This window comes from Peromyscus eremicus, chromosome 6 (genome assembly GCF_949786415.1).
Source record: "Peromyscus eremicus chromosome 6, PerEre_H2_v1, whole genome shotgun sequence".
NCBI lineage: Eukaryota > Metazoa > Chordata > Mammalia > Rodentia > Cricetidae > Peromyscus > Peromyscus eremicus.
Genome location: NC_081421.1, coordinates 115,850,993 through 115,868,028, shown reverse-complemented (window position 1 = coordinate 115,868,028; position 17,036 = coordinate 115,850,993). Strand labels below are relative to the sequence as shown.

At 39.2% G+C, this 17,036-nt stretch overlaps 1 protein-coding gene across 1 annotated transcript in view; it reads right to left on the bottom strand.

The window, feature by feature from the left end:
- Positions 1 to 17,036, bottom strand: part of Col24a1 (collagen type XXIV alpha 1 chain) — a 293,451-nt gene that overhangs the window by 212,550 nt on the left and 63,865 nt on the right. The window contains exons 13-19 of the mRNA XM_059266384.1: positions 11,031 to 11,084; positions 9,281 to 9,325; positions 6,424 to 6,477; positions 6,301 to 6,345; positions 6,005 to 6,058; positions 5,745 to 5,798; positions 994 to 1,047 (exon numbers count right to left, since the gene is read on the bottom strand). Coding sequence (XP_059122367.1) covers positions 994 to 1,047; positions 5,745 to 5,798; positions 6,005 to 6,058; positions 6,301 to 6,345; positions 6,424 to 6,477; positions 9,281 to 9,325; positions 11,031 to 11,084 — 360 coding nt within the window. The remainder of the gene's footprint in view (positions 1 to 993; positions 1,048 to 5,744; positions 5,799 to 6,004; positions 6,059 to 6,300; positions 6,346 to 6,423; positions 6,478 to 9,280; positions 9,326 to 11,030; positions 11,085 to 17,036) is intronic.

Below are 17,036 nucleotides of genomic sequence, written 5' to 3'. Positions count from 1 at the left end.
CTCTAGTCTGCACACAAGGAGAAGCCATCGTACAGTCCTGTCCTGGAAGCTGCCTAGGGCTCCGCCACCAGGGAGTTGTTAGTACTCTGGTTTACTTATTAAGAAGTCAACTTGTTTTCTCGGCATTGTGCTGCATTTGTGACTCTGAGTTAGACTTGGGGTGTATTTATGAAGCTAAGAGAAAATGCAGAAGCTTTATCTCACACAGTGTCTGCAATTTATGATATTATTCAAGAACATTTTACCCCCAGAGCTTCTGGTCTACGAAGGCTTTCAAGAAAAAGAGTGGTTCCATACCAAGCCTGAAGCCAAACTCAACATTTTAAAGAATATACAAACAAACTTGATATGTCTACTATAAGCTTAATTGCACTTATTCTAGATGTGAAGTCCAAATGATCCATGCATTTAGCAAGAGTTGGAAGCATTCCATATTACTAATTCTGTGGAGTTTACGGCTCCAATTTTGTTTACAATTCTTAACTCTGTATCATTGACCAGCTACTCACAAAAGACAAATCGGCTGGGATTTCATCAGAATAAAGATGCAGACAGTCCAGAGTTTGCATCTCTAATAAAAACCCTGGAATACAAAATGTTCCCAAATCCTATGACATGTGCTACACCAGTGGATGAGCTACACCTGATTCTCTGTGAGGGTCCCACTCACAAGCCAGCGGTCTGGAAAACATTATACACATGTACCTTCTGGCTAAGCACATATGAAACATAAATTTAGATTAAATTCCCATTGTCATTCTGAAAAGGATTCAAAGCTTGAAAGTGTTCTGGCCCCGTGAACTTCAATTCATATTCAATTTCCTGTTTCCTTAGGATCCCTGACGGGGTAAATGTAGTCTAAACTGCTCTTCATAGGTAAACTTCAGAAAGAATCTGTCTCAAGCTCCCCACAAAAAGCATGTTTTTGTAAAAGAAATTTAATTTTCATCATTTTTTTGTTTCAAATGTATTATCTTTTAATCAATGATTTACCTCTGGTCCTGGAGGGCCAGATGGTCCCTGGGGTCCTGGGTCACCTGGTTGTCCCTAAAAGGGGAGGGAAAAATCAAAATAAGAATATTAATGTAATAAACATAACTGAAAGTGGAATCTGGCATTTTGCAATTGAACAGCATTTAATTCATCATGTCAGACAAAGTTGTGACGACTTTCCAGAGATTTAGTTTGTAAGGTCTTCGGATCGCTCTTCCCATCACTTCCTGTCAACGCCCAAGAGTATCAGCCGCCTTCCCCGGCTTCAGACTTCACACACTCATCACAGCGTCACCATGAAACTTACCTATATCTGATGTCTGTGGTGCAGTACATACCTGCTGATGTTAGCTATACAAATTCACCAGTCAGGTGGCTCGGGCAAAAGACGTGTAGGTGTGAAAATGTGCATGTGTGCGTATATGTGTGTATATGTCCATACATGTACATGCATGTGTGTATGTGAGCATGTATGTGTATGTGCATGTCTGTTTATGTGCATGCACATGTGTGTGCAGGCACGTATGTGTGAACATGTATGTGTGTATGTGTATACACATGTATATATGTGTGTGTGTACATATGTGTGTGTATGTTTCTCCAGAGACAGGATGATAAAGCAGCAGTGGGAAGTTTTAGAAGAGGGTTTGCATTTTATAATCAGAGTCCTAGGGCACTTCTAAAACTTTCTCTCTTCTTTGCTACTGTAAGCGGCTTGATGGAATAATTGTGACTCAACTGGATTGAAACCCTTGCGGCTAGGTGTCTCTAAATCTCCCCTGTCTCATCTAAAGGACAGGAAGGACAATGATGAAGCTACAGAGTCATTGTGAGGATTCAGGGAGATAGTGTCTGGACAGTGCAGAGCCAGGGTACACCGGAGGATCATGAGCACTAATTAACCAAAGCGACAGTGACGGACTGTCTACTTCCTGCCCGTGTTCCTTACCTGGCTTTCCCTGCAATTCCCAGATCACTCTGATCCTGGAATTAAATGTTGAGGACTTGGTTTCAGGACTTTGGAAGGCCCTTTTGATATTCATACTGAAGCTGTAAAGCTGGGCAGAAGGTGGAAGGGGAGAGCGTGTGCCCTGAAGCCAGAGAAGGCACCGGGGCTGTCAGGGTAACAGCGTAGACCAGGGGAAGGAGTATGAAGCTCTCTCGCTTTCATACGAAAACTGCTGAGTTTCCTGCCTTTCCTCTAAGCCTCCACCTGAGCTTGTCATCTGATTAAACTCGGCCTAAGAGGACATCAGTTGCAGGATACAGCATGAGGGAACCCATTTCCCGACGACTGCAGCTTCCCATGTTGACTGGCTCCCTTCGCGGTGCTAAGGCCTCTGACATGAGAGGTTCAGAACAACTGCCACACTAGAATCCAGACGGTTCTGGCAAAGGCTCATTTTTGAGTGGCAGAAACAAACTTGTAATCCACCCGAGTCAGTGTACAAGGAGTCTTAAGTCTAAAAGGGACAAGCGCCTCTCTTAGTGATGGGGTGGGTCTCACTGGCGCCCTCTAGTGGCAAAAACCAATTAGGACGCTAACGAAGCACCCAAGAAAAAAACCAGCATATCCTCAGGCCTTTGACTTTACTAACCAGGAAATGTTAAAAAAGAAATTGGGGAGCAATTGTACTAATATTTCATAATAATCATTTGTTTTATAAAACTTAAGTTACCATATTTCTGTGGATGTCAGTTTTCCTTTATAAAATATTTTATGAAGATTTTCAAGTAGCTTTCAGAATGGTGCAGTGTCAAGTAAATCTCCATCAATAAAGAAACTTCCAGTATAAAAATGTTAAGGGGGTAGCAAGATGGCCCAGTGGCCAAAGCACTTGCCACCAAGCCTTGTAGCCTGAGTTCAACATGCTGGGGAAATCACACGGTAGACGAAAAGAAAAGACTCCTGTGAGTTGTTCTCTCTCTCTCTCTCTCTCTCTCTCTCTCTCTCTCTCTCTCTCTCTCTCACACACACACACACACACACACACACACACACACACACACCACACACACACAAACACACACACACACACACACACACACACACACACACACACACACACACACAAACAAAAATGCTACAATAGTCTTTGTTTTCTCTCGCTCAGGGGGAGGAGGGTTCCTGACCCTTCCAGAGTGGTAGCTTTCCCTGATTTCTGAACTTGCCGAACAAAACCTCCCCTGTTCCAGAATGCACACACCTTCCACATCAGGCCATTCCTACATCTGGAAAATATTCTTTCATGTCATAACTCAAATCCACTTGTAAGCAATCAGAGCAACCAGTAAGACCTAAGATGACAGAAAACCCAAGCTAGGACTGAGGAAGACAACCTCAAGAATCATTCCTTCCATGGCAGCAGACAAAGCTTTTAGGTAGACATGAACTTGCATCACCAAGTGAGGCAGTTTTTTTCTTAATAAGTCAGTCCATTGATTTTGTGTAAAAAAATTTTCATAAAATAGGGAGTCTCCTATCCTTACTGAAGAAGGTTTTCAGGCCAAATATCTTGGTATTAGTAAGATGGAAATGAGTTTAGGCACCAAAGAAAAATTCTCTCATTAATATATCATATGTGTGTGTTCATATGGGTGTGCATGTGTGTGCATGAGTGAGCACATGCATGTGTATGTGTAAGCCACAGGTCAATCTTGGGTGTCATTCTGGGGCATCATCCACCTTATCTTTTGAGACAGGGTCCCACATTGAGACCTGGGTCTTGCTGAGTAGGGTAGGCTGGTGGTCAAACAAGCCCCAGGATCATCCTTTCTCAGCCTCCCACCACTGAGATCACAAACACACACACACACCACTGTTGAGCTTGAACTTGGGTCCTCATTTTGCACAGCCAACAGTTTACTTAATGAGTCATATCCCCAGCGCTTGTTAAAGTCAGTTGTGAGTCTAAGCTGTCTTGAGCTCAAAGCATATATTTCTCAAAGTTTGGTAAAACTACAAAAGGTCAACCATCTCCCTGGTAATGGAATCCCCACTGACATTAAATTATTTTATTAGAATAGTACAGGAAGGTGGACAGTGAGTCAGTAAAACTCATTCAGACCATTTTCGTCCCTCACCGGAAATAAACTTTATTAGCATTTGTTGTGATTTCTTTTATGAAGAAAATATTAAGTTAGTGTGTTAAAGGTAAAACAGACTTCTTTTAGCTTAGACTACAGAAAGAGTGGCAATACACAGTAAAGTCTCTCTCTCTTAAACTAGAGAAGTATTCATAAGCAAAATATAATCTGACTTTCATCTTAAACACAAGAAATTGGGCATTGTGATGATTAGATACCCAAGGTTATAGAAGGTCAAATGTCAGAGTTGGGACTTAAACTCATGTTGTTATCTCTTAGTCTCATTACTCATTTCTCCTGTTATATGCATGCTATGGTATAAACTGGATCAGAGGCTGAGCAACTTAGCAATGATTAGCCTAATGTGAGCCTGAAGTTGACTTCAGTGTTCTTACAATACAAACTGTAGAGCATGTGACAATAATATTGGATTTATTTTTAGTTATCTGACTTAGGTAACTGTGTTCTGTCACTTCTTATGACTTTCAAAAGATTTTTAAAAATCATCAAAATACAAAAAAGGAAGAAAAAGAAAGGCTCTAGCCTTCTTTACCAGTCATCTCAGACACCAGGAAGTCCCTGTTGCTTAGTTCAGGCTCGTTTAATCTGTTAGCTGTCATCTTGACTGACTCTCCTGCCCTATTATGAACTGCTGAGTTGTCAAGATTCAACTTCAGGGTGGACGGGCACATGGTTAATTAGATTAATGGAAAATAAAAATAGATAATCCATTGCATGCCATTGAACAAACTGTAAAAAGTATTCTTTGGATTAAGTAATTCCTGAGAAATATTCACAAGGTGCTAAATGGTTTGTGTGAGATTCTGAAACACATCACTGCTTCCTGAGAGAAGGGGGTAGAATTAGAGAGAGTCCAATAAAGTGCTCAGGAAAATGTAATTTTAATATTTTATTGTGAACTTTAATTCTACATCCAATTTTCTATCTATGATACTTTTTTATAGCTACAAACAACATTAACTTTTTTTTTTCTTTTTTAAGACAGGGTTGCTTTGTGTAGCCTTGGCTGTTCTGGAACTCACGCTGTAGACCAGGCTGGTCTTGAACTCAGAGATCAACCTACTGAGTGCTGGGATTAAAGGTATATGTCACCACTGCCTGGTAAGTATTAACATCTTAAAACAGCCTTAAAATATGAAGCTCTAAATCAGCATGGTGCCATGATAGAGTCTGGGCTGTGGCATACCTCATTACCTACGTTCACTCAGGTGTTCACTGACCAACTATGGGACCTCATGCAAGTTAATTAACTCTCTGTCTTAATATCATTCATCTATAAAATAAATAGTACCAACTTCATAGGATCGTTGTGACTATTAAATCAGATATGTAATCCTTACAACAATGCCTAGCACTTCCTAAAGAATAAGGCTTAGGTAAGACCATTACCATTTTAAACATTCAGAGGTCTATTTTTAACTTAAGCTTTCCTTGTTTTCTTTATGGCTTTGTTGTTGACACAGGGTATGAATCAGTCTATGGAAGTCATGCTGAAAACCTGTGGGCCCGCTATCCCCTAAGACTGAGGAGAGAGAATGTGAGGCTGGTAGGCATCCACCTCATGCCATACATCCTGCTAATATCATCAACAGCACCAAGACTCTGTGCTTATCACAAAAAGCAAAGTGAAGGTTCAAACCTACTGAAGGTCCTGACTTTCCTCTTATCCCTGGTGGTCCTGGTGACCCAATGGTGCCCTAGAAGAAGAAATTAGAGGGAAAATGTTATGGTAAAGAAAACTTTCTAGTTGTATACTTCTACAAATATTCATGGGTGTGTTTTAGAATTAAACATATTGATACCATATCCTTACAAAATGCATGGCTGAAATAATAAGTCCTCCTTTATTTGAATCAATGCTTTTAGTTCTTCATTTTTATCAAATAAGTGATGTGAAAGGTACCTTGTCTCCAGGATACCCGGGTTCTCCTGGCTCTCCTGCCATGCCTTGTTCACCCTAGGAAGCACAATTTCACAGAGAGACAATGCATTATAAGCATGGTGATACACAGGAAGGCAAGTATTCATTATAGAAGAAAAACTCTATGATTTTCACCTACTTCTTAGAAAAACTAATATAGTACAAATTAGACCTTATAAATAAAACCAAAATATTTAATAATTTCTGTTGACATGAATACAATAACCAGCTGAGGGGAGGAATTATCTCTGTGAAAATGTTAATAATATTGAAGTCACCTTATCACCTTTGATTCCAGGTGCTCCTCTATTTCCTGAGAGGCCCTAAAAATACAAAAGGTGATATTTTGTGACATCATGGAGAAGTTAAAGAGAAATAGCAATAAGCAAATAGAGCCATACCATTGAGCCAGGAGCTCCCGGGGGTCCAGTCGGTCCTGCAAGACCAACACTTCCCTGAGGAATGGTAAGGAAGATATCATTAAGCACTTACTAGGATTAGGAAGAGGGCATGGTACAGTTAAAAAAGTTAATGAACTGAAAGCATTTTGCCCAGTTCCGGCAACTTTTCTTCTTTTTTAAAACAATACTCAACTCTTAAACTCTAGGCATCCCATCCTTCTTCCTGACTCTACCCGAGTCTACTCTAGTCAGATTGTTCCCTCCACTGAGCTCTTATATTCCTTCTGTTCATGACATTCAATTGTGGCTTTTTCCAGACAGGTTAACACCTTGTAGAAATATTTTAGTGTTAAGTTCCCCTCAAATAGTCAAATATATTAATCAACCAGCTTAGCTTTCTATTTTGTTCATTATTAGCTGTTATAGGATAATCTTTTGTACACTGTGAAGATGTGTCTGTGTTGTACCTCATCTGAATGGTTTAGTAAAGAGCAGAATGGTCAGTAGCTAGGCAGGAGAGGACAGGTTTCTGGTGTTGAGACCTCAGTTTACTTCTCATAACTGTCCTGGCTTCCTTGTCATTCTCCATCCCGATAACCACTTTAGTTCAATCCTCTGTCAACAGTTCCCAAATGGTCAGAAAGTTGTAAATGTAACCGTGGCTGGCACATGCCTATACCTACAGCCACTCTGAAGGATAAGGCAAGTGGATTGGAGAATTCAAGATCAGTCTGGACAACATAGCAACATAGTGAGAGGACAGCTATAAAACAACAAAGAACAAAAATTCAAAGCTAGGTGTAGTGGCTGAGACCAGTAGACCCAACACTCAGGAGTCTGGGGCCAGCCTTGGCTTCACAGTGAGTGTGTTCGCTCTCAGGGCTCTCATCCAGGGAAATCACGTCTCTAAAAGCAAAGCAACAACCGAAACTTTTGTTTCTGAGATTCTAAAAATGTCACCAGATTATCAAGCTAGAATTCGGATTATCAAGCTAGCATCATGGCCCCCTCTTTTAGATACCCACCACACATCTAGATCCCCCTCTGTGTTTATCCACTTGCTCCTTTTCCTCTTCCTCTGCATCCTACACACACACAGGATGTCCACTCCCCACCCCCAGCCATGCTCTTGCTCATGACATGTTCCAAGTCTTTGAAGATAGAATGACCAGTACCAAATCCTTTAGTACATGTCTCCCCCAGTCTCTTAATCTGTACATTACAGGAGAGCAGACACATGTGCCATTTTCCACCCTATCCCTAGACTCAATCTAATAAATGTGATGTAACAGTTTTGATATAAAATGTGGAGTGGATACTGAAGGAATTAACTTTAAAATATATTTTTATTTTATACAGCAATTTCTAGAGTTCTAGTTTCCTTACTGCATGGGCAGTAGTCTACATTTACATGATACAAATTTCAGAATGGAAAACATGACACTGGTAATTTTGGAAGAGTCTTAAAGTTTGTGAAGTACATCAGAGACAAATTATTCCCAACGTGTTTAGTCGTGAAATGTATGGGACTGTTAGTAGCAAAGAGTAATACTTTCCAGCTTAATAAATATTCAAGGGCAATCACTGCTTGCAATTTCAAACTTGTCAATAGGAAACAGTCATTCATGTCACTACAGTGGTTAGTTTATTCAAAGTTCATAGCTTTAAAGCTGATATTAGCTTAAAACACACAATAAATTTCGGTATTTCGGAATTGTTCAGAAATTATCTAATGCTGGAGAGTCATTTTACAAACCAAAAGATTTTCTTTGTGCTATTTTTCACAAATAATATAGAATTCTTAAATTTTGTCTTAGTTAAATTTGTCTCCAAATGCTTAATGTAGCACTTTGAGATGAATGCATTTTGAGTTCATGATATCTCATTTTACTTTTTTTGTGATTCTAAAAGAATCATCACTAGGATCAGGAGATATTGAGAAAAAAAGCTATGAAGAACTCACTGAAACAGAAGAGTATAAGGTAAAAATGGGGTAGTAAATACAGAACCATTATGTCAGCATTCCAGAAATTATGTGTCAAATTCTTGTCCTGAAAGTTATTGCCTTCTGAAAAGCAATGCATGATGACTTTATGAGAGTTTCAGCTCATCAGGGGAACCCGAAGGTCCTTTGCTGTTCCCTACCTACTGTAGTCCCTGCTGGGAGAATCTTGAACAGACAGAAGATGCATGGGAACCTAGTTGAGGGTGTCTGGGCTCTAGCACCAGGGGTGAAAAAAAAGAATAACCCACAAAGCTATAGACAGCAGAGAACCTTTGAGTCAAAGAAAGAGATCAAAAGCACATCTTCATTATATTTGACAAAGGAGCCACCAGCCAATTCATAGAAGTTCATATGAATGCATTGTAGAAAGGACCGAGTTCTGGACTTTTCAACCATGCCGACCATACTCCCAGGTGAGCATATCACTAGAGTAGTTAAGAAAGCAATGGTAACCAACAGCATGGCACACCAAAAGTGGGTAGAGAAAGCATGAGCCTCTGTTGGTCTTCAACTGGGTAGTAAAGGTGATTCTCACAGGAAGTGGTTCTTCTACATCTTACACTTTTAAAGAAACTGAGTCCTACTAGTGCCTTTATCAAGACAGTCACAGATTTATCTATGTATTCATACATTATCTATAGAAGAAAGCCATTTTAGCTTACCACAGAAGCAGTGGTTATCTTTTTGTTTTATACTACTAGTCTAATTTTCCTGTCTGTTTGAGAAATATGTTTAAGTTGGGTTCATACAGCAACAACATGAAAACTCATTTGACTAAGTATTTAAAGCACATCTAACAATTTAAATTACGTAATAAACTATTTCATAAAAATAACATTTAGTGATACTCACTGTAATACCAGGAAATCCAGGAGGCCCAATGCCACCTACAAGCCCCTATTATGAAAAAAATGTACAAAATGTGTTCATTTTGATTGCAATCTGCTGAGGGATTTTCTGAAATGATGACACATATTTCTAGGAAACAATGTGAAAATTAGCTTCCACTGAAAAGCAGAAAGTATTTTCTTCTTTCAAAAGTATTTTGAGATGTTAAAACTACCCTCTAGGTTAGGGTATATAATTCTCTATGCCTTATAAGTACTTAATAAAGAAGAAAATAAATCAATAATCAACATTACAGACATATTGGCCTGTATCCTGCATGAAAGGACAGATGGTCGGTATATAGAGTTTAGAAGAGTATTATCAGATGGCCAAAATGTCACATCTTTTGAAGAACGTTGCTTTAAATTTCTACCTTTATTTTAATGTTAAAACAGAAATAATATCTGATTTTGTTTATCATAAAAATCATAATGTCACTAAATTTACAGGGAACGAGGGAAAGTAATGATCTCCCTCTCCACACTGTAACTTATATTTTGAAACACAGACATGATAAATTATTGAAAAAAAAAAACCCTACAAATTGCACTAAAAACATCTACTTTACTTTTGTATTTAAAGGTTTAAATGATATTCAAGAATAATCATGATATATTTTAAATAAAGAACATATTTTGCAGAGCCTGTTTTAAACATGGTGAATCCAGCTTTAATAGCTCTCAGGGATATAAAATTGCCAAACAATTAAATAATGGATTCATATGAGGTCTGTAAGTACACAATAGATATATTTTAAAATCTTAATGATGCTTACTTCATTACACTTGAAATTAGATACCCCTAGAATTATGGGCATGAAAAAGTTGGTAAATATTCTACTTAAAATATTACTCAAATATTTAATAACTTAACCTGATTCAGTTCTAATTTTTCTCTTAAATCCCATGGCTTAGACACAAGCAAAACCTTAGCTAAACCTACCAGCTTTCCTAACTAATGATAATTTGGACAGAGAATTTTAAAAAGAAAGTATGTTTATAGTCTTTGTGATGTTGACACGCGTATAAATGTAGGAATCAGTCACAATTTAGAATACACAAATTTTGCATTGATTCAAATAATTTGAAAACCTGACGAAAATAATACGCATACAGCACAGACTCTTCAGAAGGAGAAAAAGTGAGAACAACTTCCCTGCAGTGTGGAAACTCAGCACACTGTCCTGCAGTGTGGAAACCCAGCACGCTATCCTGCAGTGTGGAAACCCAGCACCTGTCCTGCAGCGTGGAAACCCAGCACGCTATTCTGCAGCCTGGAAACCCAGCATGCTATCCTGCAGTGTGGAAACCCAGCACACCATCACCGCTCTTCTGAGGCAATGCAACAGTTCTTGAATGGCATCTCTTCCCCAGTCTGAACAGTGACATGAATAACCCCAAGCGGAAGACCTCTGTGCAGAACTGAGGAGCACAGTTAGTGCCTTCACATATGAAGGTCAGTGTTGTGTCCTATTTACCCAAGTGACTCAAACATGGTTAAAGTGATTGATTTTAATGACTGTCACGACGGAGGTTTATCCAAACAACTCTGGGTTATCTCTCACACTGAAAAGTGACAGACTAGAGTGTGTGCAGAGGTGTGGAAACTGCCCAGCTGCGTCGTTTGTGAATACGCTCATAAGGATGCCACATGCAGTTGCCACAGAGCATGAGTGGTGTGAGACTGTCAGGATGGACCATCACAAGGTACTCACAGGACTACCATCCAGACCGGCAGGGCCTCTGTCTCCAAAGTCACCTGGAAAGCCCTGCAGAGAAACGAAGAATGCCGCCGTCAAAGCTAGAATATACAAATAACTCATTTAACCGGTTTCTTTTATTTTTCACATTATAACTTCTTTTTTTTCTTTTATTTATTTTATATCGCACTGAGTTTATCCTCCCTCCTCTCCTCCTAGTCCCTCCACCCACCTCTGGTCCCCCTCCCCTCAATCTACTCCTCCTGTTTCTGCTTAGGAAAGGGAGGTCTCCCATGAGTATCAACAAAACATGGCATATCAACTTGCAGTAAGACTAAGCAACTCCCCATGTATTAAGGCTGGACCAGGCAGCCCAGTATGAGGAGCAGGGTCCCAAAAGCCAGTAAAGGAGTCAGAAACAGCCCCTGTTCTCGCTGTTAGGAGTCCCACAAGAGGACCGAGTTATACAATTATGACATAAATGCAGAGTGCCTAAGTTAAGAGTTTTGTAACAGAAACTATGTATTTCCTGGGTCTGGGGACATAGTAAGTTGGTAGGATGCATGCTGCACCAACCCATGTGAAAAAGCCATGGCATAGTGGTGCACATTTATAATCCCAGTGCCGGGGAGGCAGAGTTAGGTAGATCCCTGAGATTCCCTGGCCAGCCAGCCTAGCCAAGCTGGTGAGCTGCAGGCCAGTGTGCAATTCTGTCTCAAACATCAAAACCAAACCAAGGTGGATGGCCACTGAGAATGATATCTCTTGCCTGCTTCCATGTATGCTACTGCATCTGTGTGAGCACACACACATACATGTATATACATGAGCACACATGTGCGCACACACGCGCACACACACACACACACAGAGTAAAACAGAAAAAAAATCAATTTCCTAAACCCTTATCTGTAATCCAGTTTTTGTAATAAATTTCATTGATTTTTTAAAAAATAGTATTTCTATATTTTATGAACATTATTTTATATACCTCATACTATACAAATAATAGTAAAATAGTAAAGACAGAATTTTTTTTATTATTATGTAGTCACCAAATGAGAGGGAACATCAGCAAGATTCTGCCTAATTCATTAGCTACCTTTGCTGTCCCATGTGGTCCCTAGGCTAAACCAGAGAGTGCCTATTAGCAAGCACTTTCCATATCTCGGGCTTGAGACACAGTGTAATATATGTATTTCTAATCTTCACAGCAGATCTATTTCATGGATCCTAATGTTCTCATTTTGTGTCTGAACAAATTAAAGTACAAAAAAGGTAAGTTCTTGGCCCACGGTTAGACTGCAAACAAAGGTAGTCTAATTTAAGAATTCTTTTACAATGCTCTATCAAACAGCTCATTATTCTGGGGTAAAAATATGAAAACTCAGTCTTTGAAGTACAGTTTTCAAGGGAAAGCACAACACACCTAAGCACCTCAAACGTAAGGTGTTCACAGTGTGAAACACCTCTTGAGAATTCCACACTGTAAAGCCTTGAAGGATGACAAGACAATAATCATGAATTCTCTTACAGAGTCACTCAGTACCCAGCTGCTTGCGCTGAGTACTGGATGCGAAGGCTTTTCTATAATGATGTACCACTGATCCTTGAACTGAACTGTAAAATGCACTTCAAAAAAGTTTTCATCATCATCATCATCATCATCATCATCATCATTGTCGTCAAAATTTTTTGGGTCTGTGCATGTGCTGTGTTTCCATAATGTGGGGGGGGGCATACATGCCATGGTGCATATATGCTGGGCAGAGAGCCGATTTGTGGAATTGGTGCTCTCTGTGGGTTCCAGGAATCAAGCTCAGTGAGCTAATACATTATATCTGAAAGTATTTATGACAGCCAGGTAATGAAAACAAAGGAGGAAAAGTATTGAATAAATCTGATAAATTAGAGATGCTGCATGTTTTTCTGCAGTGAAATAATTAGGAAAGTGGGACACAGTAAGTGATCCCCTTAACGTGAAATGTCCACAGCAGGCAAATTCACAGAGACACAAGTGGAGATGTGGACGTAACAGGAGGAATGGAGGTGCTTCAGAGCATTGAGTTACCTTTGGGGGGTAATGAAAATGTTCTAAAACTAGAGAACATGATTAATGTCCAACTCTAAATACACTAAAACTCATCAAATTCTATAACAAATTTAAGGGAGTGAAATTTGTGTTATGTGAATTATATTTCAATAAGTTGTCCTGAAAACAGAGAATCGGGACTTCAGACACGGCTCAGGCAATGAGGTGTTTGATGCAAAGCAAAAGGACCAGGGTTCAGATTCCCAACACATGTGAAAAGTTGAGCTGCGTGACATATGCCTCTAACTCCAGCACTGGGAGGTAGAGATGCGTGGACCACTCATTGTCCAAACACTGTTGCCAAACTGAGTGCTCTAAGTCCACTGAGGGACCCTGTCACACAAAATACAGTAGAAAGCAATCGAGAGAGACACCTAATGCTGACCTCTGGTCTCTGTAGAAACTTTAACCACTTCCATACACACAGGAACCCCACGTGCGTACCACCACCACAACCATTAACACAGGTGTGACAAGCCAGGTACCAACAACCATTCTTGGACACTCACTCAGGACTGACTAAAGGAAGTGCCTGACTTAACACGCCTGTCCCCACCGCCCACCTCTACCACCTCCCTCCACAACCTGGTCCCACCACAGTCCAGGGAGAGAAGTTACTCTCTTAAGTAGCTTCCCACAGTTTGTGATTTTCCCTACAGAAGAAAAAAGAGGGAAAAATGGGGAAAGGACTGTGGTCAGTTCCTCACCCGTTACAATTCCCAGACATCCTTCAAGCAGCAGCACCACAAGGGAACTTTCCTGCTTACTTCTGGTCACTGTCCAACATATATAAATGCTAGTTACTGACTCTTAACTTTATCCCTCAGGCAGTTTAGTTGAAATGACTGGTAGCTATTTTATGATTTTAATATTTATTATTCATTAAACATCCCCTATTATAGATAGAAAGAATGGATTTTATTATTTATTATTCTATATACATGTTCATCAATATATCATCAATTAAAAAATAGCTACTAAGTGGAGATGTCTTTTCTTGTTTTTGTGATCACTACACACTTCTTTGACTGTGACTAATATGTGTGACTTGCTTCATTGAATAATTAGCACATAGCAACAGTGATGGATTTGACTACATAATTATACTACAAAATCTATGTAAAATTCTTACTACCATGAAAATAGATATATCCCTGACCAGCTTGATGATTTTAGCTTTGGTGGACAATCTCACATGGCAAGAAGTTGTGGCTGGCCTTTAGAGGCTGATAGGCTATGGGGCCTGCTGGTGGCCTATACCCCAAAACTAAAAAGAACCCAGAACCCTCAATTCTCCAACTTCAGAAAGTAACTTCTCAGAACCACAATGAGCTTAGATAAAGATTTTCTGCCAGTCAGACCTCCAGATAACACAGCCCTGATGGCACCCTGAACGCCACCTGATGATGTGAGTGCAAGACTCTGTTAGGCAGGGTCTGGATCCACACCATTAAACTCAGTCCTCCATACTTGTAGCATTTGTTATGCAGCAACAGAAATCTGAAACTAATAAAACTACCACTTTCATCTTTAAGTAGAGAATCATAAAGCCTCGCTCATGCATTTTGTGATAGGTTATTAAGTCCACTCACTAGTTCTAGAGTCGTAAGCCTGTCACAGGTTTGAAGATTTTCTGCTGCTGTTTTTTGGTGTAAGTTCAAGTCAATGAGCATGAAAATTAAACAGGTTAAAATTTTCTATTTACCTTTATCAGTTTTGCCTTAATCTTATGAAATATTTGTATCCTTAAAACTTTATCATTCTATCATTTCGTGTTTATATCTTTTCCAGTGGAGAGAGTAAATGATAAAATTTTGATGAAAATTTACATGTAATATCTATGTAAATCCAGATTTAAAATATCAGGTGTTTTTTGATGCTAAATATTTGTGAATTTGTAAGTATACCTATTGCTACTGTCACATTAATTTTATAATTCCTGGGATCAAAAATAAGAGTATAAATGGGAAGCAGCCAACAGAAACTTTGAATTGTTAAGAACCACAATTTCAACGTGTAAATGTCCACTGCACTCAATTATACAATTAGTTTAACATTCCTCTTCCATATTGTTTCTACTGTATGACCAAATCCTCATTATAATTTTAAGCCATTACTGTGTCTAAAATTAATGTCACCTTCAGGCATTCCAGGCTTTCAGAAAAGACATGCTCATAATGTCTCTGAGGCCCACACGGTATTAAATTGTGACAGTCAGCCTCAGGGATGGACCTCAGTGTTCTTTGATATGTAATAGTCCTGCTCTTGTATAGATCCCTTCCATGTTAAATTATGGCTGGTGTTTATTATCACACACAGAAAACAAAAGTGGCAGTGAGTGATTTAAGAAGCTGTCCTAATAAAGATGCTGCAGCCTCTCTACTTTGGACTCATTGTCTCCCATCTCAGGAGAAGAAGAACTCCCATTCTTAAGACCCTCACAGAGCCTTGTGGAAGTCAGATCTCTATTACCAACTAGCATCTACCTAGACAGCCAGTAAGCACACCACCTTACAGGTAGATCCTGTCAGCCCAGTCAAGCCTTTGGATCACTATGACATCTACCCAATCTTAACCTTAAGCTCAGGAATTAGACAACTCCAACAAGCCATTTTCAAGCTCCTGACTAAGGAAACTATAACAACATATATTTGTTGTTGTTTAAGATTACCTACTTGGAGTTATTTCTCATACAGCACTGAATAACTAATACACTGTAACAATAGTGGTGTCTAAAATTGTAGGGCATGCTACCATAGGGCTAGGCACTGAATCCTAAATGGCATGCCACCCATCTGCTTTTCCTGCACATTCCTTGTATTTGTTTGTGATCCACAGAGCCTCCTAAAGCTCAAAGATAAGTTTCCCTCTTGCCTGAGTCTAACAATGATACTGTCACCAAACACGGAAGTTTTCAAACATGAAACGTCACTTCCGCTTGAATATACAGGTGGCATTCATATTTTAGATCACTCATAGATACTTGCAGTGTGTTTAGATATGTGCAAACAATGAAAAACTTCATGCTGAGAGTGTTCAATAAAAGGAGTACTTTCCTAGTTCTACAAGGAAATCATAAAAATAATATGTATAGAATCAGAAAAATAATCATCAAATGGTTATAATGACTACACATTACAGGATTAAAAAATAAAAGCAATATAAATACTTCTACAGAATATGCTTTTTTCTATCTAGCATAAGGTTTAAAATATATTAGCTTAAAGTAGAAATAAATAAAAATTATCACTAAATAATGATAATAAAATAGGGTAATGATAAATTTTATAGATAAAAATACACTAAGCTGGCACACCAGTATATAGAGAGGCATATCTTTATCAAACAAAGCAGTTGAAAGAGATTAGAATAATTTCTCTAGAATTAGAAAGATGAATTACATTGTAGACTATAATTCTGTGTATCCTACACATGCACACCTATTTCCGGCATTTAAAAGTCCTCTACGGAGGAAAGAGATCACCGCAGATCAAGGCTGGAGTGTGGCTAATTCTGTGATACCCACTCTCCACATCCTCTTTTTTTCACACAGCTAGGACAATTTGAGCCACTAGTCAAAGGTGAAGCCTAGCACCTCAATTGAGCTGATGGTAGACTTCAATAGGACTTTGAATCATTTCAGGTAGGCTTTGCTAGTCCATACCTCCATTTTTGGAGTCATTTCTGCCTTGTTCTTAAAGAACGGTCATCACCTCGTGTTCCTGATCTGAGAACTGACATTGTTCTTCCCCTCATCTCAAAAAAATATTTGTGACACAGTATCTGCCACTCTTGCTGTTTTCCCTCAAAGAAAACAGAGCCCTAAACACTAGACTTGCCTGCCGTATGTCACTTATGCTTCATTTTGATGACCTACAAGCCTCTCTGCATTTTCCATCTGTTATCAGCCCTGAACATAATCACCCGGC